Source organism: Buceros rhinoceros, unplaced genomic scaffold (assembly GCF_000710305.1).
Source record: "Buceros rhinoceros silvestris isolate BGI_N320 unplaced genomic scaffold, ASM71030v1 scaffold15340, whole genome shotgun sequence".
In the NCBI taxonomy this organism is placed as follows: domain Eukaryota; kingdom Metazoa; phylum Chordata; class Aves; order Bucerotiformes; family Bucerotidae; genus Buceros; species Buceros rhinoceros.
Window position 1 is genome coordinate 12,638 of NW_010388014.1, and position 26,065 is coordinate 38,702.

Below are 26,065 nucleotides of genomic sequence, written 5' to 3' on the forward strand. Positions count from 1 at the left end.
CAATATTAAATGGCTGGAACTAGTTCAAAAAACTTCAGGCCTTTTCTTGATATAAAAGGCTTCACCCTCCTAAAAAGCCAATTAAGCCAGAGTCTGAGCGGAAGGAGCTGAAGCACCAACTGGGAAGTCTGAACGCTCACTGGAAGGAGACCCGCCGGTCTGCTGGGCACGCTCACATCCAGCCAGCACGGGCACCCTGCACCTCCAGCTGTGTTTCCAGGGCCCTGGTTCAGGTCTGGGGCTTCAACCCCCGCCGGTCTGCTGGGCACGCTCACATCCAGCCAGCACGGGCACCCTGCACCTCCAGCTGTGTTTCCAGGGCCCTGGTTCAGGTCTGGGGCTTCATCATCCCACTCATAACTAACTTTCCAGAACTCAGAAAACAAAGGCTTAAGGGAATAATTAATTCGAGTACAACAGCAACAGTTCAAACATTTTACTAAATCAATTCACACCATTTCAAAATTGTAAATATAATTAAGGACAACAGGGTTTCTGTATTTTTTTCTTCCAGCTTTTTCATTAAGACAATAAACAAACACAAATTAGGTTTATAGCATCTGTTCTTTTAAAAAAAAAGGAAAGGAACGCCACTCGATGTATTGATAAAGCACCACAACACAGTTACAAAAGAGGGTTGGCCTGTTTCTTTCACAAGTAAAAGACTACATACTCCTACCAGCTTTCTGCTTCGATCCATACTTCATTAAAATAAAACTATAAAATCTCCTAGATTACACTAAGCTCAGACGATGCCTGGTTTACAGTGCATTAACAGCAGTAATGCCAACTATCAGTGCCAACATAAAACAGTTCGGGAAGTAAAAACAAAACAAACAGAAAAAACCCCCAAAACAAAACAAAACCCCCACCTTTATTCCCCTAGATGAGCAAAATTTAAAATAAGGGATGCTCTGCTTCACGAGGAGTCAAGGATCTGGGGAGGACGATGGGTAGAAGAAGGGGCTGGTGCTGTAGCTTTCTAGGTTTAGTTGGCATCTAGTTTGGCCATTTCCTGCACGTATATCCCTATACTCTCGCTGTCGAAGAGCACGAAGTACACCGTCTTGATTGAAGAGGACATCGTCGACACAAAATAGCTGGAGATGGCTTTCAGGATCAGCTGAGCAGCCGTTTGTTTTGGGAAGCCGTTTCTAGGAGAGACAAAGAAGACAATGAAGACATGCTGAAGGAGCTCTTGCTGGCGCAGCCTTGCAGGGAACGCTCCGGCTCTCCTCTGCCGCAGGATGGTAAATAGAGCTGCAAGACCAGTGTCTGCAGTCTGAGTTAGAAGCTATGAACTTGTTTGTTTAGGAAGTCTGAAAATGTTTGAACAGAAGAAAAGCATTCCCCAAACCTGAAGAGTCACATTAATGGGCTGAACCTTACAGTGGGTCGATTACTCTCATTTAACTGACATGTAAACCAACAGCCTGCAGTGCTCAGGAACGCAGCACCTACAGCAGCGCCGCAGAGTCAAACCCACCCTGAAAGTAAAGCAAGCATAAAAAAAAAATAATAAAAAAGGGACGGAGACCTTGGTCTAGAAAAATGACATGAAAAGACACAGAGTACAGAATGGTGTTACCTCTATCAATGAGCACAGAGTTAAAGAAGTTACTTGTGCAGCCTTGCTGCAGACTGAAGAGGAGGAGAGAATGAGTTCTAGTGGTGTGGTAGAGAGAATCACTGCTGGCAGCACCCCCACCACTTCCAGCGGGCTGGGGACAGCGAAGCAGGCTGAGTCTGCCCTCCTGGGTCACAGTGAGCCTTCTCCAGATGGGCCCAGTCTAACCTGACTGGGCTTGGGAAGCCTGGGTAGCTGTGTCAGGGCTGAGGCAGACTCTAGGGAGTTGATGGCTTCTCTAAGCCAACCTCAGCAACACGGCAACACTCCTTACATACACTGACATTAAAAAGGAAGTACAGGCCTAAGAAAACTATTGTGGAAGGTGTGGAAGACACCTGCTTGGTATCAGCTGGGAAGATCTGAAAACCAGAGGCCCTTCTACTCCTCTAGCAATGCCCGAAGAGGCTCCTGCCCCCTTCTCCTGGAGAAGCCACAGACAAACAAACAGAACAAACCTTGCAGCTTTCTCAGATGACAAAACTGTGCATGACCGAATTTCGAAGCTCAAAGTCTCGCCTGGGAACCGTTCCTACAAGCTTTTTCACTTTTTTATCTAGCAGCCCTTGTCTGAAACATCTCATCTACTCTTAAAACAGGTCAAGCACAAGCAGAACGGTCTGAACAAAGCCATGACCTGAACTGTGAGTTTTATAGGTCACGGCAAACTCCTGAAATTACACCTGGTAACTACTGTGAACATGGCCTCAGCCTTGCCACTGTATTACTCGTGAAACACCGACACCCACCCAGGCTGGTTTGGCCCCAGCACTCCCCGAGCAGCAGTGGAGTGCGCTGCAGTGATTGGGCTGAAGGGGATGGGATGTGATCACTCTGTTATGAGCAGGACCCAAACAGGACTTGAAAGAGCCCGTTGAACACCACCTGGTTCCTTGACGCGCACTTACAGGCGTATGATGGTCAACACCCCCCATTATAAGCCTGCACTATTAATACTATTAATAATTTATAGATTACACAGATGGCCAAGTTTCTCGTGGCCATTCGAAGCTGGTTTGAATTCACCACTGGCACTAAGAGGTACAAACCCTCTGAGCAGCTGCTCACTGAAGCGCCAAAAGCTGCTGCACTCTCCTCTCATTGATAACATGCTCCAAGACACAGAATGAGAACGGCAACTGCCTGTGTCACGGTGCGCTTACTGCAAATTACCTTTCCATAAAACCCACTCCGAGAGCAATTCTGCGCTCGTGCTGCCTCTAATGGTGTATTACATATGCTGCCTGCAGCTAATGCCTGTGATATTTCAAAGATGATGACATGAAATAGCTCATGCTGTTTCTTTCTTTCCTGAAAATGACCTTTTTTTCTCTTTTACTGAAGAAGAAAAAAAAGAGGAGAAAGCATTGTGAGAAAACCTTGAATTCTGGCAAAGCCAAATGAGGCGGTCAGGGAGCATCAGCTGTGTCAGGAGCTCATCAGCTGAGCATCGTTTTGACACAGGAGTTACTTCCTACTGTTGGCTTACATCGAGTAAAAGACACAGACTCAGCACACTGGATCCCTGGCTAGTTACGTGTGAATGCTGCATCCTGGCATACAGGGAGCAGATCTTGGAGGGATTTTGCTCCTGAGCAGGAATTGTCGTGCAGGGCAGCACAGAAATGAGGGTATTCGCTGTTCCTGAATGGCTCATGGGGAACTCTGATGTCAAACAACTTCCACTTCAGGGGAAGTCACAAGAGGGCAAATGAAAGAAGAGCGGCCAGGTCAGAGGGAGACACACACACAGAGGGAAGCTGATCAAAGCAAACTGTTTAGAGCCACTGTCTCAAAAGAAAGGAATGAGACCGAGTAAAAGGATGAGAAGAAAGGTGCCGACCCAATGGCTGTGTGTGGGCTGCAAGAAACAGCAGCCTCTTGCTTCATTGGCTGGTCTGAGTTAAGTGCTGGTGAAAAGGCAGGTTGAGACTGCCCAAGGCAGTGTCAGTTCAGAACAAATCAGAGCCATGGCATGAAATCCCTGCTCTGAGGATGCTTTTACATCTAATCCTGAACTCTCCTTTCCGTGTTCTCCTGCTGGCCCTACCAGGCTGAACTCCAGGCTACCTCTGTGGAGCACCCAACTCGTGCTTTCCACAAGCTGGCTGTAGCTGAGCATCTGGCCCACTGCACACTACAAGTACGCTATTTTATTTCCCCCCGTGATTTATTTGAACTGCCCTCGTGTAATCCCGTTCCTCAACTATAAAAGAGAATGAAACTGTTTATGTGGGTTTAGGGGGTGATGTCTGCTTGACAGATGTCTGTACTAGAACAGCGGCATGCACGTGGCCTCTTTGGCGCTTGCTGTCTTTAAAAGCTTTTTTTTTTTTTAACGCTTCTGACTTCATAAAGACAAGTAAAGAGCATTGTCAAAATGTATTCTGTCCCCTCCAAAATTAATTTATGTTCAAATAGATGCAATTAAGAGAAAAAAGGGAAAATACACGACCTCATTTATTTCTCAAGGCCCGTTGATCCCTCTCCATCTTTTAAATGCACCACTTCAACTCGCGTGAGAATGACGTGCATGTGCCAAGTTGAGCACTTGGCCCCAGATCGTGCCTGTCAGTAACCAGATTTCCTGACAGAATGTCAGGAATCTCGTGATTATTCAGGGTTTCATCATCTTCCAACACCAGTCAACTACTTTCCAAGGAGCGTTGGGAATGGTTCTTTGCTGGGAGCTCTCCAGGAACGAAAGGGCTCTGTGGAAGATGCTTTACATGGTCTCACTTCTACATAACCAGTTCCACAGTCACTCCACAGTCCCTAGAGAACTGCAGCTTCTCCCAAAGAGCAATTCAGAGCTTCTCTTTGTCCTGACCCGTGAACCTGACAGCTAGCTCAACAGGTTAGTACGAACCCTCTGCTTGTATCTCTTACGGTTCAATGAAGTCTGTCCGTGTCATGTCTCTAAAACGACACCCATGCAAATCAACCTCATTTGGACCTTTGTTTGATGCAAGGCACTGAAACTTACTATCCCAGAGAAATTTCTATTTCGTAATTGTCATTCAGCCAAAAGGTCAGACAGCCCTTCCTGCTACCGCCCATGGAATACACTGTAATTAAACCAGTGTTGCAACACAGCACAATGAGAAGAATATTCTTGCTGTACATCAGCCAACATTCTTCACGGCAAATTCAAAATGGACAGTTGTTCAGGGTTAAATATACAACTGCAATTCAGCCGAGATTTGGCCCTTGGACTTCACACTAAGCCATCATTTGGGCCAAGTTCCAAACCGCCCTTCCCACCCCAACCCAAGGGCCTCAGATTAACACTGTAGTCTGTATTCACGCTCTTATGAACATGATCCAACTTTCAAAGGCATTGAGCATCCTCTGCAAAGCCAGAGGACCTTCACTTCAGACTTTGGCTTTCAAAGACCTCAGCAAAGGCTTTTAAGGCCTTTTTTGTCCTGAGAAAGTCTCATGGTGTAAACTGCATGGAATGTAGCTCAGAGGTTCTGGGTGAAAGCTTGAAGTGACTCTGCAAATCCTGAGAATCGAGGCACGCCAGGTCTGCTGTTTAACCCAATACTACGCCGTGCCTCCTGGCCACCCTAAGACACACACTGCAGTAAGTTCAATGATGTGCTAAAACCAGGTAAAAAAGACCCCTTGTCTTCGTGTTCTCCTCCACATCCCCAACTTATACGAATGAATTGATAGTCCGAAAGAGACCTGCCGAAACTGGACTCATATTTTGGAGAATACTACAGGCTCCACGCACAGCCTCAACAAACCTAGAAGGAACATTTCATTTAGAGACCCGATTTAAATGAAGAAGAATCAAGTCAGCATTGTACCACTGGGTTTTGTACATCACAAGGAACTGGAACTATGAGACGGCACTTAGAAAACAAGACCTATTTGGCACTGGGCTTGCATAAGAGCCTTACCTGCCACTGCCAATCGAAGGAAACGCAATTGATTTCAGCTTCTTTTCATCAGCCAGAGCCAAGCAGTTCTTCACCGTTTTTTCCAGCAGCTCCTCACATTTGTCTGAGCCCCAACCTGGGCTGTTACAGTGGATCACAAATTTTGCAGGCAATCCGTGGCCAGCACTGACAACAGCTAGTAGGAAAGGAAAGTGAAACGTAATTGTTTTCCTCTCTTTAGGATTAAAAGAGTGCATATGTGATTAAAACAGCAAACAGCTGACAGACCTTCCTTTAGCCTGAGTGAGTGTTTTAGATTACAAATCTTAAAATATGGCAACACCATCACAGAGACTTTGTCTTTTCCAATTCCCGCTGCACTTTGCTGTGGCAATTTATAAATCACAGCTATAATCCAGCTTATTTGAGAGAGAGCAAGAACTCACGGCTGACATCAAAGGAAACACATTTATTTGGGGGACCGGGCAAACTTGTGTCACATGTAAGGAAAAGGCAGAGATCTCTTAGAACATAAACCCAGTGAAGGGATGATCTTGCTTTGGTTGAGTTTATTGCAGAGCTGTGGTAAACACCAGGACGCCGGACAGTTACAGAGTTACAACTTGTGTGTCCCCCAGCTACTCCATAATCACCACGATACTACCACAGCCATGTCGAAGTCTCACAAGAGCAGACACTGAGTCTTCACAGAGAGTCAGCCCCCTAACATGCACGCTTGGGGATATAATCATACGTGACCGCAAAAGTCTAAGTATAAAATGGCAGCTTATGTCTTCAAAAACACTAATAAAAATACCAATAATTAAAAAAAAAAACAACAACAAAAATCTTGTTCGTAAAGGTGCTTAGAGGGCAAAAACTCTCTGCTCCATCCTGGAATGTTTATGAGGCATTTTGTTATTTAAGTATAGTAGAAATAACTCTTGGAGCACAACCATCACATATGGATGCTATCCTGTGGCTGCTGCAGGAAGCAGAAATGAGGCTTTGCCATATGGCACTCAGACCAGAGGTTACTCGCAGGAGTACACGCTGGAGTACAATGGGAGCACAAGCATTTACGTTCTTATGAGTTTGCAGATTCCCAACATGTTGAATAGCCTCAGTGTTAGGCAATGCTAATTTGTCATAACGTGCAACAAAAATGCTGGCAGATTCAGGATACATCATAAATCCAACAAAAACCTATTAAAAGCAGCTGACGTCTCTCTAGTCAGACATGAAAAGTAGATAATATCTTCATCCTGAAAGAATGAAATACTGTATTGATATGCATCATCAACTTTACTATTTCTCACGGAGTGTTTTCTAGGATAGTCGTTAATTAACTCATTAGGATTCTGTTGAGGACAACTGTTAATTACCAAGAGCAAATGCAAATGCTCTTGGAAGGAGAAGTTATACTATTGCTGTAAATACAGAAAGAAGGAGCCATGGACACACTCCGTGCTAGTTATGGCTGTTTTCCAGGTACGGATCCTGGCTGTTAGTAGATTCGAGGGATACCCATATAACAGAGATCTGAACACTGGATATCCATGGGACTGAGGTGGTGATGAGTATCTTCTCTAGAGTCCTCCAGCAAGGCCCTAACAGCCGGTCTCTCCCGGTATAGTGCAGAGCTCCCCGTGGGGTAAGAGCGTCAAGCAGCCTCAGGCCTGAAGAACACACCAATAGCCGAGAAAAAAAATCTCTCCAACCGGCAACCTATTTGTGAGCAGTTTGGTCTGGGCTGATAAGGATAAATACTACACAGAAGCGAGGAGAAAAACCAAGTAGTGAGTAATTGTTTCTACATATTTTTGCGGCACAAGAATTCCAAGAAAAACTTACTAAAAATTTTTAAAAGCAAGAGAAAAACACCCATGTATTAAGCACCAGAAGTAAACAGATGTAATTTTTCCTGTCAGAGCTGAAGCCTTACATCTCCCCTTCAGCCTTACTTAGAATTCGTTTACAGAACTGCGCACACTGTATTTATTTTTATAGCATAAACACAGATGGCAGAATCGGCCTTCTATATGAACAACGTGTATCAGCAGTTTCACAGATGGTGTAAAATTACATATCGCTGTTACCAAACTTTATTACTCATAGAGTAGATTTTTCTCAGATATTACATAAATTTTGATAACTAGGCATCAAAAAGTCATAAGCTTTTATAGTGATGATTTTGGCGCTGATTAAACAAAGTGCCCCAGCAGACACTTCACTTTAAGCACGTGCTTAAGTTCAGTGAAATTCAGCAGCATTTAACAAAGCAGATGTTTAACAGAGTTGGACTCAACTGTTCTGAAAAATAAGCACCTCATTAAGTGCTTTTCTGAACTGTGCCCTTACTAACCCCATCCCTGGGGGGTGGGTGTGTACCCGGCAATAACCTCCTTTTACGTGTCGCATTACATCACAACCCCATTCCCCAGACGCTTTGGTAAAAGTTACTTAAGGTACAACGTGGATGTTTTAACTTCAGAGAACCCAACTATCAGGTAACCCATGAAGTTGCTGCAGACAGCACGAACCCAAGTGCTGCCTGACTGCAGTCAGGCTGGTGCCCGCGGCGTTTTGTTTGCAGGTTCCTGTAGCACGGAAGCTCACCTCCAGCTATGTCCAACGGCCCGTTCTTTTTGCGAAGCTCAATGACAGCTTCCACAAACTCCTTGCCGCCTTTCTTTTCCAAAGTGCTCCCTGAACAGAGAATGGTTAGTTTACTCCTCTGATCACAGGTTCCCGAAGCAGACACATGACTCAGTAGTACTTTTTTATTACATCACTCTAGAGTTTTCTGCCCAAATTATTTTTTGGGGACTGCAAAGTAAGATCTAAACCTTTTGGGACTTCAGAATTAGCTAGTCATTAAAAAACAACAACAACAATAACAGAAAGAAAAAACCAAAGAGACAACCCTAAACTCAAACCCTCACATCGGTATCCCTCGCTCACGTTCGCAGAGTCCGACTCTAATGTTAAACCATCTGACGTGACATCCCTACCTCCTTCCTTTCCATGAGCAGCTATTAGTGTGAAATGATCCAGAAGAATGCGCTAGCTCAAGAATGGTCGAAGGTTCATAACTCCTTCCCCTAAGATTCATTTCCCCTCTCTCTTACAAATTGTTTTAAAGAGCCATTTGCCACAATAAGAATTTGAAACTCACCTGATCTTGGTCCCTGACCCCAACAGGTGGCACCAGGAATGAAACAGTCTCGTGAGTGCAGCGGGCTGCTTTACTTGGTAACTGCCCAGCTTGTTGAGCCACCTTTAACCAAGAGGAAGAGCCTCAGAAATAAGGAGAATCTCTAAGGAACATATTCCTCCAATGAACTTCTCTAACTAGAGCTAAGGAGCTGGACAAGGTCATTCTCGAGGAGAAGAGCTGTGCGGTATTTCGGGGTGACCCAGAGGTATGCTGTTTACAAAAGCAGTCCATCACTAAATGGTTTAGATCTTATTTTGCAGCTCTAGTTTTAAATAGTAATACATAAATAAACAACAGCCCAAGAAAGCATTTTCCTGACTATGTAAGCATCCCACAGCAGGTTGCACTGTGCACGTTAATCATGAAGGTAGATAAGTGACAAGCAGTGATATCACAAAGGCTCTGATCTGAGAGATTACTTTGAAAACTGATTTCCAAAAATTCAGAACGAGGATCTCTAAAGATCTAGACATTTATGTGGTGAAACCCCTTACTTTCATTGATGAGGAAAGGAAAAACGCGTTTTCTGATGGAAGTGCACATACTGTATGCTCCAGGAAGCAGAGCCCCTCCTCCAAGACTCAGCTCACTGAACGGGGCTATAGCTCTAAGAACCAAGAGGACTGCAAGATACTTTTGTTTTGACAACATTGCTAAATTGCTTCCAAAATGAAGATAACAGTTGAAAACATTTGCATTTACTTGTTCGTTCAAAAACTGACTCTGCGCCCCTGTCTCTAATTTGCTGTTGGCAGTTTAGTGCTTTTGGGATATAGAAGCCGACGACAATTAAAAAAAAATAATGCCTTTTCTTTTGCTTTTTTCATTACCAATTCTCAATGGGTGTTTGCCAAAAGCTGGGCTGCAAGGTCAGACTGCGGAGGTCAGAGTGCCATTTGCTCATTTAAGCTTTCTTAACAGAAATACTTCCGTCTCGGTTTGTCTGAATAAACTCCTCATTAAGAATTCTGTGAAACTCAGTTACCAAAGTGCTGGGCAGCTGAGTGGAAGGCACCACCTTACCGGTCTCCTAGCAAAGACTGGACTGGCTTTATCTGTAGCAGCGAGGCGTCTTAGGAGAGCGTGCTAGGAAAGGAGACCCGCACCAGAACTGGTGCTGGGGACTGTGCTGCTGGATGGCATGACCTGCTGTGCCCTTTGCTGCACCAGCTGAGCAGACGTGGCTGGCACCGGTGTCTTAGAAAGCCACTCTGTCAGAGGAGGGATGGGAGGAGAGTCTTCCATCCTAACATATTCTTGTTGTATGTATCTGCACGTCGTCCTTATTTCTATTTATATCTATTCCAGTCATACTCCCCTTGAGTCCATGAACTCAGAGCAGTCCTAAACCCCCATGACATTCATAATCCTTAATTTCTCCTGTTTCAAGGGGAAACATAATTAAGCCTTGCACAGACCCTCGGAACAGAAAAAGATCTATTAAGTAGGTCATTCGTTTGCCATTGCAAAGCTGTTGTACATTTAATGGAATTTAGCCTGGTTTGGTTTAATTCAATCCAGAAGGATCAGCTTTTTCCCTTCTACTGGGAATTAATTTATAATTAAACGCAATGAACAACCCTGTCAGATTGTTTCGCCGAGCTCTCTTCTGGCAGACCTGGTATAAAGAAGAGCAAACGTAGAATTTTGGTATGAATCAGTGAGGTTTTCTGCATTTACTCCTCAATTCTGTTCTGCTGATTAAGAGTGAGGGTTTATATTGAAATTTTATTTCAGAACTATGTTGTAATCATCTGGGAAAGGACGTACTGTATTTTCCACTACACTGGCAAGTTTCTTGATGGAAGTCTTGCTTCACGGCTTCAAGGTTAGTTGCCTATTTGCTCACAAGCATAAATATGTGTCACTCCCATGAGAATAAGATCATTATCTCATGCTTTCCAAGCAGGCATCGGTATCAGTGTTGAAAACAGCGTTAGCAGAAATTTAGGTTCTAAAATTCTCCGAATAAACCCCCAGTACATTTAAATTGTTAGGGAAAAAAAAACCAACAAAAATAAAATTAAAAAAAAAAATTAAATTTAGATGGGTAAAAGTTAATCATTGGAAGCTAAGCATTTGTGCACTTCTATTCTTCCTTACAGCAGTCAGAGGCAACAGGATCCTACGCTAAGGAACAAGCTGTGCAGCTTTGAGACAATTTTCTTGGAAGGGCAGCAAAGCATTTCTTTGGCGAGGGGCAGGAGACCAGCACATTGTCTAGGTGGGTCTGACAGACTTCAGAAGCACATTCCTCAGATACAGAGAGTTGTGACACTTCTCTTCTACTGTCAAGCCAGAGCTGCTCCTGCCCCACAGGCTACATGGACCTGTTTGCCTGCGTGCTGCCCGAAGCAGCCCCTGCAGAAAAGGGGGTGGCGCAGGACACACTGCAGGACGCGTGTCCCTCCAAGCCAGGACTGAAACAGGGCCTGGGGCGTGGAGGGAGACCACTCACACAGCGATGATGGGGTTGAGATGAGACATAGAGCAGAGGCTGGGATCAAGGGACATTTTTTGGAACAGTGGTGGGTCATCACCCTGATTACCCCAAATTCTGATTCGCCTTCGCAAGTTACCAAGGCGGTTTGGTTAAAGCAGTGCTACCCTTTCACAAAATCCTTCCACATACCATATGCAGAGAGGGGTATTCCTGAGACAAGAGTTACTCAGGGGACACTTAGGACACTGGATTAAGATGTCTGTCATGTTTTCTATCGTGCCTTCTCTCATCAGTGTAGCTTAGATGACCAACTGCCTGAAATATGTACGTGGCGTCACTAGCCGTTGGCGTGAGCAGGGCCATGGAGGACATTGGTCCACAAGGTAAAATATGAAAAATAACCAGTTTAGGAGTTCAGAAAATACAGATGGACTAGATCCAGCACATCAGATGTGAACATCTGAAACTTGGCATGGAGAGGGTGTCCTGGAACTGGTTAGCAATCTAAAGATCAAGACTGAAACCACATTGAAGACGGGCATTTAACGTGTCTAACACACAATGCGGTCATTCATTTTCCTTGGTCACACGCCTGCATTGAACGTACTGTTCCTGCACTTCAAATTTTGGCGGTGCCTCCTATTACTTCTGAAAGTCTGATTTGGTGATAAAATTGAAAATGCCTACTGAGTTTGCAACGACTCCTTTCTTTTTGGTATCAGTCGGGACTGCTGGAAGTGAGAAACGAATGCAGATCTGCGTAGCTACGACAAGCTGGTGGCTGCTGATCGACCATGCACACACATACAAACTCCGCAGCACTGAACTTTCCATTACCTACTTCACCACCGGTGTAGAAGTCAGAGTTTGTCGGGTGAACGACAGCATCACTGTCGATCGTGGCAATGTCAGCCTGTACAACTTGCAACTACAACAGGTAAACAGATGTATATCAACCACGTTGGACAGAGACCCAGCACAGGCTCTACATTTACACATGTACCAACGTCCATGTTCTCCTACCTTCACATCGCCAAACCTTGCGCCAAAGGAGTATGCTGAGTTGTGTGTGCAGGTGTGTGTAGAGAAGGGGGTGTAGGGAACAGGAGGAGGAATATTGAGTATGACATGATCAAATAAATGTTAAAATGACAAGTCAGAGCAATCATGAGATCATTTCCAAAGCTTTAAAATCAGCTAACACCCCATTTCACTTTGCAGAAACCTAGAACAAGCAGTTCCCCACAGAGCATGACACTAAAATATGGAATCTGTTTTAAAAAAGAAATTCAGGATCATCAAGCCAAACAAAATAACTAGTTTCTCCATTTTGTCAGCATCAATTAGCTGACAGGCACTAATCTTCATACATACAGCGATTCATCGCTCAGTTTCGGTGAGGGACAGCCTCCTCCGTATGGAGGACACTGTATCTGCAGGCAGGGTTGTACTGAATTGGCTTTAAAAAAGCAGAAACGATCGTCCTATTTTAAAGGTATTTCTAATTCTGCGCTGGAATGGCTGAGACATTTGTAAAAACATACATGTTTCTGAGAAAGGCTGATTTAAAAATGAGCTTTCTTAGAGCTTTTTCTCGTTAAATTGCTTGTGTCCATTCCCACAGGAAGCGCAGGAGTACGAGAATTATGGGTTGTATTCCATTAAGGAAGTTTAACAAAAAAGACAGCAGCAGATGTCACCAGGTCAGATGGGAATGCAGTACATAATGCATGAAAGATAATTTTTCTCTGACTTTTGCTCAAGGGTTCTCCAGAAAGCTTTTCTTAAAAATTTTTTCCAATCTGGAATGAAAGAGCAGCTTTAAGAGCAATAAACCAATGGTGAGAGTTTCTGTGAGTTCGCTGTTGATATAACACCAGTATTTGTTTTCAGCTGAACGTGCAAGTGACATGGAGTAATTGAAGCATCATGGAAACAAATTATTTGGCTGAATTAAACATGAAATCAAGGTAGGAAAGATTTGGGGATAGTTAATTATTTAATTGCTCCTCTTTAAAAGCTTTATGCCTCATCTGAGTATCAGAAAAAAACCCCCATGAGATTGCAGTCAGAATGGAGAAACTGCTTATTTTGAAAACAACCTAACAAAGAAGTATTTTAGTCCTCAAAGTATCCAAATAAGAAACCCCCCGAAATAGCTAACAGTCACATATGAGCATTATGGAAAAGAATTTAAATGATTTGTTTTCACTGAAATCAACTTGAAGACTAGCAATAGCCACGAGCATTCAGATTTGGTGGGTAAGTCAAATAAAGTTCTTCAACATAACAGAACCTGCAAGATTTGAATTTCTGCCCTTATTAAATGTGTGAAGCCCTAGAGAGTAAATTCTGGGTTCCATAATTTCCATGTGACCGTTAGTTGTGTCAACCCATGCCCCATTTACCTAGGTCATCTTTAAGGTCAATGTCAGCATTGGTAGGATTGATAATGGCCTCCACCTCGAAGCCGGCTAAATTACTGATTTCACTGTGAATAAGGTTCAGCTGAAAAGAAAAGCATGAGGTGGGAAATAACAGGACAGCTGGGAAATCACAGAGAAGCTGCAGAAAAGTGAGCTTTGCAACACAGATGGAGATAGCATCACTGCAAACAAATATGCAAAATAAAAGGCAGGTCGTAACAGAGGGTTATTATCAAAAAAAAAAAAATTCAAACGCAAGACTCAAACGCTGCTCACACCGGGAGGACATGAAGGGACCTGCTAACACACTCTGTTTGGGCTTTATGCTGGCCACTACTTGGCAGTCTAAGAGGGTGCTTGTTTCTCCTCAAAGTGTAGATGAAGGATGCCCTAATCATTTCTTGAGCATCAAGTACATGAACGTGCCATGACCGTTCAGCACCAAAACAGAATAAAAGCTGCTGCTCCTCCTAACCTGGGGACGTGCTTCTTTTTCCTTCCTTATCAGTGGTCACCACCCTTTGTAGCACTCCTATGAGCTTACTGCTTCTATTCTTCATGTTATCTGCTTTCCTTCCTTTAGTCATTTATGAAACAAGAGATTTTAACCCCAGTCATTAGCACCTATTAACTCCTTTCATGTATTTGTCTGAATCATTACAGAATCAGAAGGATTTCCCAATAAACTGAGGAAGTTAGCACGGCTATCTAGAGATTAACCTCATATCTGCACTACGAGTTCTTAAAAGAATTAAAGAAATACAAGGAAGTGCAGATTTCAACTTCTAGCAACACATTTTGAGCAAGACTTAAACACTGTTGTATCAAATAAGTCAATGAAAACACCAGACCAGCAATGGTAAGGATCAGCTCCTGCCACCCCATACCAGCGAGGATGGTTTTTCGGAGGGGCTCAGAGGTGCGCAGTGACGGCACTGTTTGCTCAGGGCTGACAGGTTGGTGTCTCGTCACAGTGTGTGACCCACACCACAAAAACCGCCCATAATTTGAGGCAATCTGGTGTGAATCTCGAACCTGGCAAAGGTCAACCCTGTGGCACGCTGACAGGTATGGGAGGAAGCTGATAAGTGGGGGCTCTGTCACTGCTCCTAGCCAGGGCTGGGAAATCTGATTTCAGAGTCTCCAAATTTACTGCTGCCAAAACATAAAATACTTTAAAGTGCAACAAATTTTCCAAACTCTTTCGTATGGGGAAAGACATTTTCTGCATCATAAATTATGCTTCTGTCTACACCAGGCATTTAAAATGATCATTTCAGTAGCTGATTAGGACAGCAACTATGAAAGTTGTTATGTCGTTCCTTTAGGAAGTCCTGAAGCCAGCTGCACTTCAGCCAGACTTTCCTTCTATCTAAACCTGCTGGGTTCAGCCGATGAAGCATAATAAACCCATTCAGGCATGGCAATTTATCTCATCAATAACTGAACGTGGTCTCTTGGTTTGTAATCCACATCTATAAGCTCTACTCTTCCAATCTCCTCACGTATGTGGGTTTATTCATTGGGAACACGAGCCAATTCACATAACCGATACAAGTGAATGGGTCATGTAGGGAGGCCAAGAGCCATAGAGTCACGTTTTATGAAAAAATTGGTTTCATTTCATACATGTGATTATATGAATTGACCTTCTTTCTCTTTCTAAAAGCCTGACATTTCAGATAATTTGCATATGTTGCTTGAGTAAACAATGTTCCCTCAAAATAGGGTGATTTTGGTTGGACATGAGTGTAATCCAGCCCTGTTTTAAGCATGGGTCTGTTCAGGAATTTGCAATAAAACTGAAGAAACTTGCTTTCCAAACAGCTTAGAATCCTTTAACACTTCACACGTGGCATGTTATTCATACTTGAGTTTGAGTCTTGAGTTTGACTACAAGCAACTGCTGTTCAAAAAAAAAGGTCAAATCAAATCAAACCAAAATGTTAAAGAAACTATGAATTCTGAAATTAAAACACAACAACAAAACACATGCACACACCAAAAGACTGTTCTGTGGAGATTCTAGTATGTTCCTAAGCAGTTTTTGTTCATTCTACAGGTGACTCCCTTTGATCCCTAATTCAGTGTTCCACAAGGTTTTGCCCCGGATCTATTGGCTGCAGAGCATTTGGGTTTCAGACCTTTAATCCATCTCTGCGCCTAGTTGTATAGGGGATTTACAGAGCAATCATCAGGTAATTAAAGTCTCAATTTAACAGCAACAACAAAATGCTTCCAAAGCTGCCCATCGCTGACAGCATGTGCTGACAGCTAAGTGTTGGTTTGCTAAATTTTGCATTTATGGTTCAGTGCAGCTATTGGATTGCCAAAATTGATTAGAAAAAAGAAATCAGAAGTTTCCCTGTGGAGTTAAATCCTCCAATGAGTAGCAGCTCAATTTTACCCAATAGTATGGAGCACGTATTAGACAGGAGACATGATCCCCTAAAGGGTCACTTTAAAAAAAATAAATAGGCACAACTTGTGCAACATGTGCAACAAAAGATGGATACAACTTCAGGTAACGCTGACATTAAATGCTAGTTAGATCAAAGGCAGATGGCACTCAGCACATCCGTGAGTATTTTCTGCACTTCTTGTTTCAGACAAAATTACCTGCCAAGCCTTGGAACAACTTCTGGTATGAGTTTCATACAGAAAACTGAAGGCGCCTGTTGCAGGCAACAAGCTGAGGTCTCTGATAGTCCAAACCCTAACGCTGGGGCTTGAAGTCTTACAGCTCTGCCTCTACTCCCTAATTGTCTCAGGGAAAACAAACTAGTTAATGGGCAGAACACCACGTTCCCATCGGGCTGTCACTGGGAGGACGTGCAGCCATTTACATAGTAACTAGATTTTTAATACTTACTTAGTGTCACACTAATACCCTTCTACAGGTATAACTGAAGGGTTCTTCGACATTTCCTGACCTCTAAGGACTTCTAGCTGAATGTCAGCAGTTACCTGAAGACTTAACGCAGTAACAGCACTTCTTGAAAACTGGACAATACCCAGGTTTGCAAGTTCTCGTTTGTTTTTTCAGTAATTAAATCTCAAGATATTAGAAGGATGAAGAGCTGTTCTTAGAAAGAAAACTCTTCCCTCTCCCTTCTGCAAACATGGAGCCGAGAACAGGATTTGTCCCATTAAACATGTATAAATAAGGTGATAATAAGAACAGGGCTATTTTCTTCCTTCTCTGCATCTAGTAGATTATTTTTGGATCTAGCAGACAGGGCTTCTGCAGACCAAAGAGACTGTAAAGGTGTTCAAAGATATCACGGGAGGGTCAAAACATACCGTTTGTTTGGGTTTTGTAGTTCCAGGTTTCTGTGTAGTTTACGAAGAACACACAGAACAGGAACGTATACTGAAAATCTGTATGTACAGACTCACAAAAAATCAAATAACCGCGATTAGCGTTTTTGCTTTTCAAATGGAAAAGCTCAAAATGCTTTAACCCATTAAACTTTCGACCACCCATGTGACGAGAGTAACTGTACCTCCATTTCCAAAAGGGGAAGGCCACAGAGCAAGCAGAGGTGATTTACAGGAGCTCTGAATCAGCCCAAATCAGCAGCCTGGAATCAGGTTTTCCAGGCCTCCAGCTGAACCACCTAAACACACTCGCCTCCCTACCCAGGAGACTTGGGGGTTTTTCCTTCCTTCAAGATGCCGTTTAAGGAGCGAGGCTGTATGGAACAGAAGAAAGGTGTTCCTCCAAACGGGGAAACACCTCCTGCCCTCACATCCAGAAAGAGCCCAGCATCCCCAAGTCTGAGGAATGGAACTGCACCACCACTGTCCAGAACGGCTATCGAAGAACTCTTCATTAGGTTTAGGAATTCCATTGGCACTAATTTAAGACAACTGTAACACAACAGATTTTTTTTTTCTGCTAAGCATCAGACTCAAACTTAGATAACTGTTTTAAAAATCAGTATTATCTTTTTAAACAGCAATTGCCTGTAGACATGGCTACACAGAAGCATTTAACCAATCCAAAGTCACTAGAGTTTTTATAGACAATTTCTAAGTTTCCAGAATAAATAGCAATTTCTTGTGCTTTTCATGTGTCACTTCAACCCTGAACAACCAGCACCGCCAGTAAGACAGCAGCCTGCTAACCCTGCACGCAGCAGCAGCCATCCTGGCTCACCCAGGAGCCTCCTGGCCGAGCAAAACCCACCTTACGTTTTGGAGGCAGGACGCATTCAACTCCCTCCAATTCCGTGACTGAGCGTTTTAATCTTTGCCTTTTTAACCACAATAAAATAATTTTGGTGCCTTTGAAAAAGCATGTTTTGAAAATGATTTCTGGGAAATGGTCTCAGTATTTCTAGCAATAAGGCAGCATAATTCCCTTCTATTGCTTTTATACTAAATAAAATCTCTTTGATCACTGCAGTGCAAAGGTTTTTGCATATAAAGCTTTCTACATTCTCAGTCTTGAAAGAACTTAGGTTGGTCTAAATGTGGTATTTTGGGGGAAATATCAGAAAAAAGTCATGAATACAGTATTTATCAGCTCAAACAAAGAATTTCACATATAATAGAAGAATTTTCTGTATCCTAGTAGACAGAGCCTACTTTTAGTTTTTTCCACTAATCATTTACTGCCTCTGAAGACGGGGAATCTCACGTTTAGAGCTAACTGACAACCAACCAGTATGGGGATGGACATGTCACACCAGTAATTTTTTCAGGGGGCTGCACTCCAAGTGAATGAGAAAGCCAGTAAGTCTGTTTCCCAGTACAAGGTACTCACTGGAAAGCTCTTAACGACAGACACTGGCTTTGCTCACCACAGCTTAAAGCTGCCCTGAAACTCCTGATTCCACTGCATCCACCAGCAAAGCCCCGGTGATTTGCTGGGTCAGTCTTGCTGGAACACAATGCTAGGTCTTACTACAGGTTGTGTAGTACCTAAAGGGAGTTCAAAATCAGGTCCATACATTTGACCTTATTTGCTCTCCTGAAACAGTAACATAGTCTATAAATTTTGGCTTCTAAGTTAGTAATCAAAATGTTTTTAAAAATATGTTCAAAACCACCCCCTGGCAGTAGTCAAACAACGAACCCTACCAGAGCAGCGATCTAACTCTAGTTGTAAAATTAAAAGTGGGAAATCAAAGTCTTGCAAAAAATAACATTACTCTCATGCATGTTTAACTCGGCAAACAAACTGTGGCAGGATAAATGGAGAACAACCTCAGTATGAAATAAAAATGAGTCAGAGGAGATACATTCCACAATGGACAATGGCTCATCTGTCATGACTGACAACACAATGATCTGATTACTGAATGACAGAAGAAAGATGCAGTTTTACTTCACAAAACTTTGTATCATGAACTAAAGGCAGGTTTCAGGCTAAAAGTCCAAATTAGTTTAATGAATTGCCTCTTTAAATGGATCCTCTCTTTAAGCAGGTACGTATTGGTATTAAACCACCCCATGTCCCAAAGCGTATTCACAGGGAAAAAAGGATCGTTGACTTCTAGCTTTTCATAAGAGCATCATTCATTAGCACACAGCATTAACTTCCATAAATAACAATGCAGAACAAAACATTAAACCACTGCGATGACCAAACGTCTGAAATAGGTTTTGATAAAAACCTGTAAATGGTTCACATCAGCAATGAAGTGGGCTGCCCATTGCAAAAAAAACATTTTATCCTTAGAATAATAATCTCCTCTTTGACAGAAGCTTAGCTGTGACCTGTTTAGGACCGAGGTGAGACAGGTTACGGGCACACAGCTCCACTTCCATTGCAGTTTTTAGTTACGTAGCCATATGAAGACTCATTTCTGTATTTTTAAAATGTGCTACATGTTGTTTCAGAGTTTCTTTGTTCAAAAACTAGTATCAAAAATGAGTATCATACACCTCCTCAAGTGCTCAGTGGGGAAATGTTCATTGTACCTAGATGTTCTGGGGAAAGGGGGCTGGTGGGAGGGGATATTCCCTAAGTAGCACTGAAAAATAGGTATTTGTTTAGGAAAATGCAGGAGCATACCTTCTGGCCGAGAAACAGACTTTTGGTGGACAGGACTGTGAAACCATCTGCAGGAGTTCCTTCTGTCGTACTGTCAGCACTGGCTGATTTGCTAACTTCTCCCTGCTTCTTCTTCCAAAAATATAATTAATTAGTTAACTCAAGGCTGAGAGAAAAACAGTTTGATAATGCTAAGATATATGACACACTGTAAATGCTTACCAGGCAAGAAAATGCCAGGACAAACACTGGCATTTGGATTTTATCCTTCAGTCTAACTAAAGTGACGGGTTACAGCTGAAGGAATCAGGAAAACCGACCTCAGTGTCTGCACATCTACAGGAGCCTCCTCTTGCCTGGGAGAGGGGCCTTGAATTCTGCAAGAAAACATGCGGACAGCCCCAAACTTTTAACAGCCTTCCAATGGCTTGTGTGGAAAAAGCGGCTCTATCTAGTTATTATAGGTGTGGGCAGACATTCATTCTAAGACAAAACCTCATGTGTCACAGTGCAAATTTTGTCCCTCAGTGAAGGGGGATGCTCCCAGATTCGCCAAACTTATTTTTAGGAAGATTGTTTTGAAACCCAGCCATCCTTAGAGACCGTGTCTAAAGAACACATCTACCCTCTACCTGCCTAGTAGCAGGCAAAGGGTTGAATAATTTTCTCTGTCTTGTTTAACTTCATCACCTTCCTTTACCTCCAGTAGAAGCAAGGGGGGAGAAAGAGTTCCCCTCAACCACCATTCATGTTTTCAGCTGAAGTAAAATGATCCATTTCAGGAATTAACTGATTTACTGAATTAGGGACATTTTGAAAAGGATGTTTCACGAAGATAATGAATAGGCTGCTGTGGTTATAGACTCAATTGGTGCCAAAAGTAATCTCATATTTTCAATAAAATTACTACTCATGATTTCATATAAATATTTGGAGCCTCAGCAATACTTTTGCTGAAGGTAAAAAGCACCCCTGGAATATTGAGCAAGCCACTGTTCTCCTGTTGTCCCTGTCCAAACTAAATCTGTGTCTGAGAAGTAAAATTACTTTGATGCCAGGGTCTCTTGGTGCTTCTAGAAGCTGTAACCATCCTTTGCTTTGCACAAATGTTTTGAAAATTAGGTTTTCATGGGTCCTATTTCAATTCCCCAGGAGTTTACTGTTAGCCAAATACTAACAGAGAAAGCAGACAATAGAGTTTATTGTGTGGAAGAAAAACAGAACCCCACAACAGACTTCCTGCTTTTGTAATCAAGCAGGGGGGGAAAATGCCAGATTTAGGGAAATTATTAGTGCATGGTTATTAGCAGCAATGCACTTGAAATGTCAGCTACTAGGTGTTCTAAGAGGGAAAACTAAATTCAGCAGTTCGAAAACCAAAAAAGTGAGACAATCAGAACAGTGACTGAGTAAACAACCACAGAGACATACAGGATGAATATAGCAGCTTTGTTTGACCCGGAAGACAACTTTTCATTGTCCATTTCACGTGAAATTTCTGTATCTTTCTTCCTACTTCCCTATAACCTATTGCTTGACAGTACTTGTTTTTCCAAAAAAAGAAAGAAGAAAAAGAAAGATTCTTGGTTACACACATTAGAGTTTCCCCCCTCCTACAAGCTGAAACTGAAAAAAAAAAAAAGCAAAGAAGGAATGTTCTCCCTAGTTGAAATAAAGACGTTATTCTTGGTTTCCCAGTGTAAGAAAAAACACACTGGTTCTCTTGTTCTGCCTCTCATCTCCACGCTTCATTTTGAACAAGTTTAATTAATTACTAGGAATTTAAAAAACCCACAAGACTAAACATGGGAGAGTTTCATCCATAACACACTAATAATAGGGGAGATGTTTGTGCATCTTTCACTCAGCCAAAGAAATTCTGTGTAGCCACAGACGAGTTTCTCTGATGCTACAAGAAACTCAGCTACCTGATCCAGCAGAATTACATCCTGCTTCAAAGGGAGTATTTCACACTTCAAATCAACTAAGAGGAATCTTATTCTAAGCTGGAAATAAAACCCATTAAAAACATCCAACAAACAAAGAAAAACACACTTGAAAGCAGAACTCTGACCTGCTGAGGACACTATCACAACACAAAGACTTGGGCTGTTGTTTCCCTTCAATATTTAAAATTGCAAAACATTGCTTTAGTGCTACTTGTGAAAAAGCCACGCAGATGTCCTGTTTCTTGCAGGGAATCAACACTTGAACAGAGTCCAAGCAAGGCAAGGTCTTGTTTGCTCACCAGTGAGTCACGACTAGCGTGATCCCAACAAGAGTCTTCCTCTGTTCCCTTGGTGCCTCCAGCCTGTGCCCACCTAACGGCTGTTTGGTACAGAGGCTTTCCAGCCAGCCCGCCTGCCCAGCAGGCCTGTGCCTCTTCTGAGGGTTCCCAGACTTCCAGCCGCACTGGGAAGAGGGCAGCGCTCCTCCTCCAGCATCTGCGTACACTGCTACTGAACTCCCTACACATGGAACAGCAACTCCACCCTACGTGATGCTCCCTACAGCTACTCCTAACAATCTTGCTTGGGTTTCAGACAAACAGATTACTCTACCTTGGATTTCCTTGCTCCTTTCTTGCCTCCTGTTTTCTTTGATACAGTTTTTTTCTGTGACGGAGACTTTGCCTTCTTTGCTGGAGGTGGAGTGATGATGGCTTCCAGTTTTCCTTTAGATCCCCGTTTCTTTGCCAGCAGCTCTGGGTGAATATTGGGTAACACTCCACCACTGGCTATGGTGACCCCTTTCAATAGCTAATTAAAAAAAAAAAAGTTATAGATGACAACTTCCAGCATTTACTCACCAACAAATAGAAAATTTACTGCATTTACTGCAAGCTTTGTACATTGCCTTCATTGTGTGTTTCTCAACACATTAACCTTGAAAAGAAGACAGGAAATGATCACATACTAGACTTTACCTATAAAGGGAATATATATTCTTCTTGCACATAGGCTTGTCACTACCAGCATCTCTCGGGCTCACACAAAATCTGTTTCTGTGAAGCCATGCAATGAAGGCTGTTACTAGAAAACCAGCTACTGGAAAAAGCAGGACAGCCCCAGACACGAGGGCTTTGCAGGGCTGCCTGTGTGAGGGATGGGACCCCCGAAGATTGTGGTATGGGACTGCAACAGGTACCACGCCATGGAGAGCCAAGTATATGTCTCAATTGCTGACTTTTCTTAGAATTGCATTTTTAGAACAAAATTTTTTTTCTTAGAAAAAGGAACTTCAGACGGAGGGTAACATTTATAAAAATCTCTATACCTGGAAGTCTCACTTCAAAAAAGATCTTTATGTAGATGAAGAAAAGCAGATCAATATCTAAAAGTCTGCAGTTCACTTAAGCCTTTAAAAGCAGAGGTGAAATATATTATATTCTGTATTTAAAACCCCTTTAACCCATTTTTTTTTCATCTAACTGGGACTAATTCACTCTTCAGGAGGATACAAATGGTGACATCCAAGTCCCTGAGGAACTCCCACCTTCTGGTTCATGTTTCATGCTCCCCAACCACAACTCAGTGAGGCTCCAAGCTTACAAATGGATGATGAATGGAGACTACTATCAAATTTCAGACAATGCCAGAAGGACGTTGGTTTGGGGATATTACTTTCTTTTCCCACCTCATCATGATACGTAGGTTTGGAAAAAGTATCTTTTCAGACGTGTTTTTACAGCACCTCACACAAAGGCACATTAATCCCAGCCAGTGCCTCTGGCTGACACCACACCACTGTGAGAAGAATGCCCAAATTTTTTTTGGCTAAGTTAAAGGCATCCTGAAACCTGCCAAGGACACAGACTTGCAAGAGTTCCAGAGCTCTTAATTGTGTGGTCACAGCGACAGACTTCAATGGGAACAGAGTAAGTTCCACCAAGTCCTAAGCTGCATTAAGGGGTAAACAAAACCAAACAAACTCATCTGCTGGATTTTCTCCATGTCTCCGTAGAGTCTGTGACAATGTCCCACTCCAATAGAAGTGGTCATAGTAGTGTGAGCAAGTATCACATTGCATCTCCATCGCATTTCTGCGCAGTTTAAGAGTCCTGAACTGCACGATTAAGGTACATGCTATAGTTGGTGACACAGGCAGTGTGCTGGTGAGTGAATGAGCTGTTTCCTGGTGGGCTGCTCAATAAGCACAGGTCTTGAGTTACAATTCAGCTATATGGAAAGACAATTTAAACAGCCCTGAAGGAAATCCTAGCCCTCACACAGTGGAGTCTTTTCTTACCTGGTTTAATTCTTCATCATTTGCTACAGCCAACAGGATGTGTCTAGGAGTGACTCGACCCTTCTTGTTGTCCCTTGCTGCATTTCCAGCCAATTCAAGAATTTCCGCTGGGGAAAAAAAAAAGCCCCTTTTAATTACATTGTGATCATTAAGAGAAACCACTGTGTTAGGTAGCAGCCATGCAAAAAGAGATCTGTTACTCCTAACTGTTGTGGAAGACCCTCCACAGACACCTAATTCTAAAATTAGCATTTTCTTTTTTTATGTCTAATCACTGATGGGTGAGTGCACACTTGACGTCCTGTGGTGTAAACTGTAGCTATTTTTTTGTCTGTTAAAGCACTCTTGAGATTCTTGACTTCCAGTGTTCTTCTCAAGGCTGCTGTGTGTTCAGCTCCTTGGATCCCTCTCCCATCAGGTGAGAGAGTGCTAGATGGACAAATGCTATAGCTCTTTTTCCTCAAACCTGTCATAAATGTGAGCTCTGGCTTGTTCTGCTTCTACTTTTTTATTAGTGGAAAAGATGCTGTTCTCAGTTTCTCATTTTTAACATCATCGAAGCATGTAAGCGCACATCCCAGGGAGGACACGAAGGACACGCACTCTGCTGCTCCCCTGACTTCATCATTGTTTTTCTCTATCTGAAAGGGATTTTCTGTCCAGGAAATGTAATTGATGAATCATGTTTGTTTGCTCCTAATAAAAGATCTCCTCAGAGGAAATTCCCAGTCCTGACAAAATACATTTAATGGCTGTGCATACGATGGCTTCTAAAGGAATCAGGCAATCCTGCTCCCCTGCAAGGATCTCTGAAGTGAAAGGCTAGAGCGTTACCTGCCAGCTTACCTGTCTTCAACTCAACAAGCCTGAGGCAAAGAATGCAATTAATTACAGGAAAGTCTGGGGAACAATTTAAAAAATTACATAACATGTTTATCTGACTTAGCAATTCAGTGCTATTGCTGCCTCTGTTACACATAACCCTTTGTCCCTCTCTGTACAGACTGTATTTCACTATCGCTTTTGGACTATTTCCTTTTGCAAACCTGGTAACATCTGGAGAAAAAGAGGAAAAAAAGACAATGAAAATGTCTTTTTACTTCTCTTACACACTAATATATTAAAATCTAGCATTAGAATGGGGTAAAGATTGATTTCACATTTAACAACTGACTGTACCATGAAAGCTCTCCCTTAAGTTTGTTTCAGAGGCAACTGAAATAGGACTTTAATCTGGAAACAAAAAGCCTAAACTTGAAGCCCACATGACCACATGCCTTTACCATAACACATGGTAAATATCCTGTAACGCTACATAGCACAGGCTACGGCTTTTCTTTAGACTGAATTTAACGTGATTCTTCTCAGTCCTGTAACAAGCTAGTTATGACATTTACTGGAAAACTTACGGCTGCTTCTGGATGTCACACAGTTAAACTTCATCAAGGGTTTTGGTAGACTTTCAGTATTTTGAGCTTTTCAAAGTGCACAATTAACTTTATTGTAGGGCGAGACAGAATATTAAGTCTAAGCCCCCAAAAGTAACTCAACATTTCATGCTGACAATTGCTTTAATTTATTTTTAAAGACGGATTAGCAGGGTAAGGTCAACCTCGCTATGCTTTCCACACCTCCAAAGAACTCAATTAAGCTGCATAATCCTTTTCACATACTTCTCAAAAGCCACGGCTCAGACACGTGAGGTTTAGCCTGTGTTGAGCATCGCCCGTTGCGACAGAAAATCTGTATCACCTTCCAAGGGACACGCTGTGCCCTCGGTTACAGCCTGCGCATCCCCACTAACCGCAGGACGGTTCCACGTCTAACGCTGGCATCTCCACCGATCTAGATCAGGAGTTGATTTGTTTGTATCTCAGACTTTATTAGCGGCTGAAAAACATAGGAAGGATTTGCTGTGAACTGCAGACTTACAGCTTTGCCTCTGCTTCCCCCACCTCTGCGCCTTTACTGCATCAGGCCCTTCTGAACAGTTGGGCCGTGTTACTCTGCAACCGATCAGCGCAGCTATGCAGACAGGTCATTTTGGAACTAAAGACTCTAAGAAAGTGTTATGCCTGTAAAGCACAGAGGAATGTTTTATTTGTTCCTCATAAAACTAAAATGTCTGCCTTGTACAGTGCAGAACTGTTCTGGTAAGTGCTAAGCCCTCTTCCTTGGACAGGAAACTCATTTTGAAATTACAGTTT

At 42.7% G+C, this 26,065-nt stretch overlaps 1 protein-coding gene across 5 annotated transcripts in view; it reads right to left on the reverse strand.

The window, feature by feature from the left end:
- Positions 1 to 421: 421 nt before the first annotated feature.
- The window catches only part of LOC104500715 (core histone macro-H2A.1), a 36,110-nt gene continuing 10,466 nt past the window's right edge, over positions 422 to 26,065 (reverse strand). Inside the window, exons 2-9 of one of the 5 annotated variants that reach the window (XM_010144437.1) lie at positions 23,859 to 23,965; positions 22,172 to 22,369; positions 21,069 to 21,079; positions 19,632 to 19,722; positions 13,589 to 13,688; positions 8,137 to 8,226; positions 5,539 to 5,713; positions 422 to 1,154 (exon numbers count right to left, since the gene is read on the reverse strand). In XM_010144437.1, coding sequence (XP_010142739.1) covers positions 989 to 1,154; positions 5,539 to 5,713; positions 8,137 to 8,226; positions 13,589 to 13,688; positions 19,632 to 19,722; positions 21,069 to 21,079; positions 22,172 to 22,369; positions 23,859 to 23,965 — 938 coding nt within the window. In that variant the 3' untranslated portion in view covers positions 422 to 988. Of the gene's footprint in view, positions 1,155 to 5,538; positions 5,714 to 8,136; positions 8,227 to 12,017; positions 12,109 to 13,588; positions 13,689 to 19,631; positions 19,743 to 21,068; positions 21,080 to 22,171; positions 22,370 to 23,858; positions 23,966 to 26,065 lie in introns of all 5 variants that reach the window. The other 4 variants (XM_010144446.1, XM_010144420.1, XM_010144430.1 and 1 more) reach the window with 4 other exon arrangements.